A 2,789-nucleotide genomic window follows, 5' to 3' on the forward strand; every position below is an offset into this window, starting at 1 on the left:
TGAGGAGCTCGCATATTTAATTTCTTAATATTTTGTGAGTAACAGGAAAAGTATAGATCAAATAATGATTTGTTTATGGGATATCGTCAAAACAATAGAATAAAATTATTTATTTATATTTATATTTATATTTATATATGGATGTATTTTCAATTCGTTTAATTTCTTGAAGCGATTTAATTTGAAAAGTGCTAATAATAAAATAGAACTATGGTTGCTCTGGTTTTGCTTTATGCAATTCAACAACCATGACTCTAATTTGGTTGCTTGCCCGCCTCTCATTATATTCCCCAAAATAAAATATATAATAAATAATTAATAATAAACTAAAGACTTTTTTGTTTTGACTAAATGTCGTCTCTGCATACTATATAAATTTTTTTTATGTACATTAACAATTAATTATCAGTATATTTATATATATTACATATATAACTATGAATAATATATATTTGATATTTCGATATTTATTTTAAATAAATAGTTGATTTTTAGTATAAAGTAAATTATTATATGTACATAAATGTAAAATGTGTGGCCTAAGATGGGCAGTATTTGAGAATGAGAAGCATATAATTAAGATAGTTTGACCATATATAGATGGAGCCTACCATTGATGAGTAGTAGTGATATTTTCTAGGCAAAATTAAAGCAGAAGGGAAGGGATGAGAGGCAACCTCCCTACTTTAATTTATCTTAGAAGAAAAAGGTTAGACAAGTATCCCTTTCTATTTTCTTTCCCTCACTTGAAACCCTAATAGCCTCACCCTCCTAAGTCCTAACTTGCAAACATACATATTTAAGTGCGTGCGTGCGTTGGAGTGTTTCCCCCAAACCCCATACCTATGAAACCCTCAAAGTCTTTCCATTAATGGATTCGGGTAACAGCAGCGGGAGTATGAGTAGCGGTGCCGATGAAGAGCACGAGTCACGCGCCCACTCGCTCTCTTCTTCTTACATGACACCACCTCCTCCCCTCACCACCGCCACTAACAACACGCAGCAGCACATGTTCCTGCAGGACCCTCTATTATCAAACTACCTTGACATCATGTGGTCCAAGCCCAACAACCAATCGGATCTAGCTTCCTCCTTCATCATACCCTCTTCATCACAACAAGAACAAGCTGGAGGTGTCGCTGATGTGGCAACTAATCAGCAAAACCAGGGGGTCCCTGCTTCTTCCCCAGGGGTAAATCAACTACCCAACAGAGCGGTGAGAAACAACCCCAAGAAACGGTCTAGAGCTTCTAGGCGTGCACCTACAACTGTGCTCACCACAGACACCAGCAATTTCCGAGCCATGGTTCAGGAATTCACCGGCATCCCAGCTCCTCCTTTCCCAAGAACCAGGTTCGATCTATTTGCTTCTTCTTCTTCTTCCGCTCTCATGGACCCCTCACCGCCACCGCCATCTTATCTTCTTCGCCCTTTCCCACAGAGACTACTTAACAACCACCCGCTTCCCCCACCCTCCATTAACTTCCAACAACCCATCTCTTCTTCTTCTTCTTCTTCGTCTTCTTTAGGTACTCTCAGCTTCCAGAACATGCTGCAGCAAGCACCACCTCCAAACTACCCTTCTCATCATCATCATGCTGCTTCTGTTGCCGCCCAAGTGGGACTGAGGCAACAAGCGCATCTTAACAACGAGAACAGGTTGATGAGTAGTAGTAGTAATGATTCATCAAGGGAGGAATGGGTCCAGAGAAGAAGTGATGGTCAAGGAGAAGCTCTCTACACTGACGTTGCAGAAAACACACTACTCACAAATACTGCCGCCAAAGTACAACAACACTACTCTTCGAATACTAAGGGGACAGATCAGTGTACAACTCAAGGTATGCTAGAATCATTGATTCATTGTTCTTCTCGTCATAATTTAAGACCGATAACACAATATGATGAGGACAACAACAATGACATACAACACAAACAACATTATTAATTGTTTTATGTTTGTTTCTGATTTCGTAAAGTTTGAAGCAACTCAGTCACTGTAGTATCAGTCAAAGACAGAATGTAATCTCTTGCTTCGCATCGTCATCTTAACCACAACCATCACATTAATTAATTAAATTAGACACTCTTGTTCTTTTTCTTTTCTTTTGTGTAGTTGTGTACATAAGTAGAAATATGTATCTTTATTCTTGCTATTTCACTCTTAATTAATTATTTTTATTTTGCAAGAATGTTGAATCTTTTAATTAATCATCATAATATATATACAACTGTGAATGTTGGTTTTGACTTTGACGAGTTCTGAAGTGCAGCATACGCGTTAATCAAACATCTAACACAGACACAGCACAAACAAATGCATCCCTTTTTCTATCTCTTTTCTCTGTCCTTATATTATACGTCATCCATTCTCATTTGGCTTCTAATGCCTCTAAATTAAAGCCCTCTCATCTCCTCTATTTTTTTAATTGTTTTTCATAACACCGATTAAATATATCCATGACTCTACATTGTAGGAGTAATTGGCGGCGAGATTTCGGGATTACGTAGCCGCCGCAATCTTGTTTTATTGAAATCAAAGTCATCTTTCATGTGTTGTTTTCATTTTCAACTTTCAAAGTTATAATCTTGCCACTAAATACTAGTAACACTCTACACATGGCTATGTATGTATGTGCATGGGTCCATATAATTCTTTTCATCTTTTCTTTGAAAACAAAAGAAGAAAACGAAAGAGAGACAGGTAACACTGTAACAGTTGACGAAAACGTCTCATGCTTGCGCATTCAAGACACAATCCCTGCTCTTTAATCTTTTGCCGATTTTTC

The 2,789-nt window shown here is 37.4% G+C and overlaps 1 protein-coding gene across 1 annotated transcript; it reads left to right on the forward strand.

Annotated features, from left to right (window-relative positions):
• Window positions 1-563: 563 nt before the first annotated feature.
• On the forward strand, window positions 564-2,250 carry LOC112733322 (uncharacterized). Its single transcript, XM_025782249.3, has one exon. The coding sequence runs from the start codon at window positions 872-874 to the stop codon at window positions 1,946-1,948; it is 1,077 nt and encodes a 358-aa protein (XP_025638034.1). The 5' UTR covers window positions 564-871; the 3' UTR covers window positions 1,949-2,250.
• Window positions 2,251-2,789: the final 539 nt, after the last annotated feature.

This window comes from Arachis hypogaea, chromosome 13, assembly GCF_003086295.3.
Source record: "Arachis hypogaea cultivar Tifrunner chromosome 13, arahy.Tifrunner.gnm2.J5K5, whole genome shotgun sequence".
NCBI classification, from domain to species: Eukaryota; Viridiplantae; Streptophyta; class Magnoliopsida; order Fabales; family Fabaceae; genus Arachis; species Arachis hypogaea.

Excerpts from the sequence above, each read along its gene's own strand:
- LOC112733322 (XM_025782249.3), top strand. The coding sequence starts at position 872 with ATGGATTCGGGTAACAGCAGCGGGAGTATGAGTAGCGGTGCCGATGAA.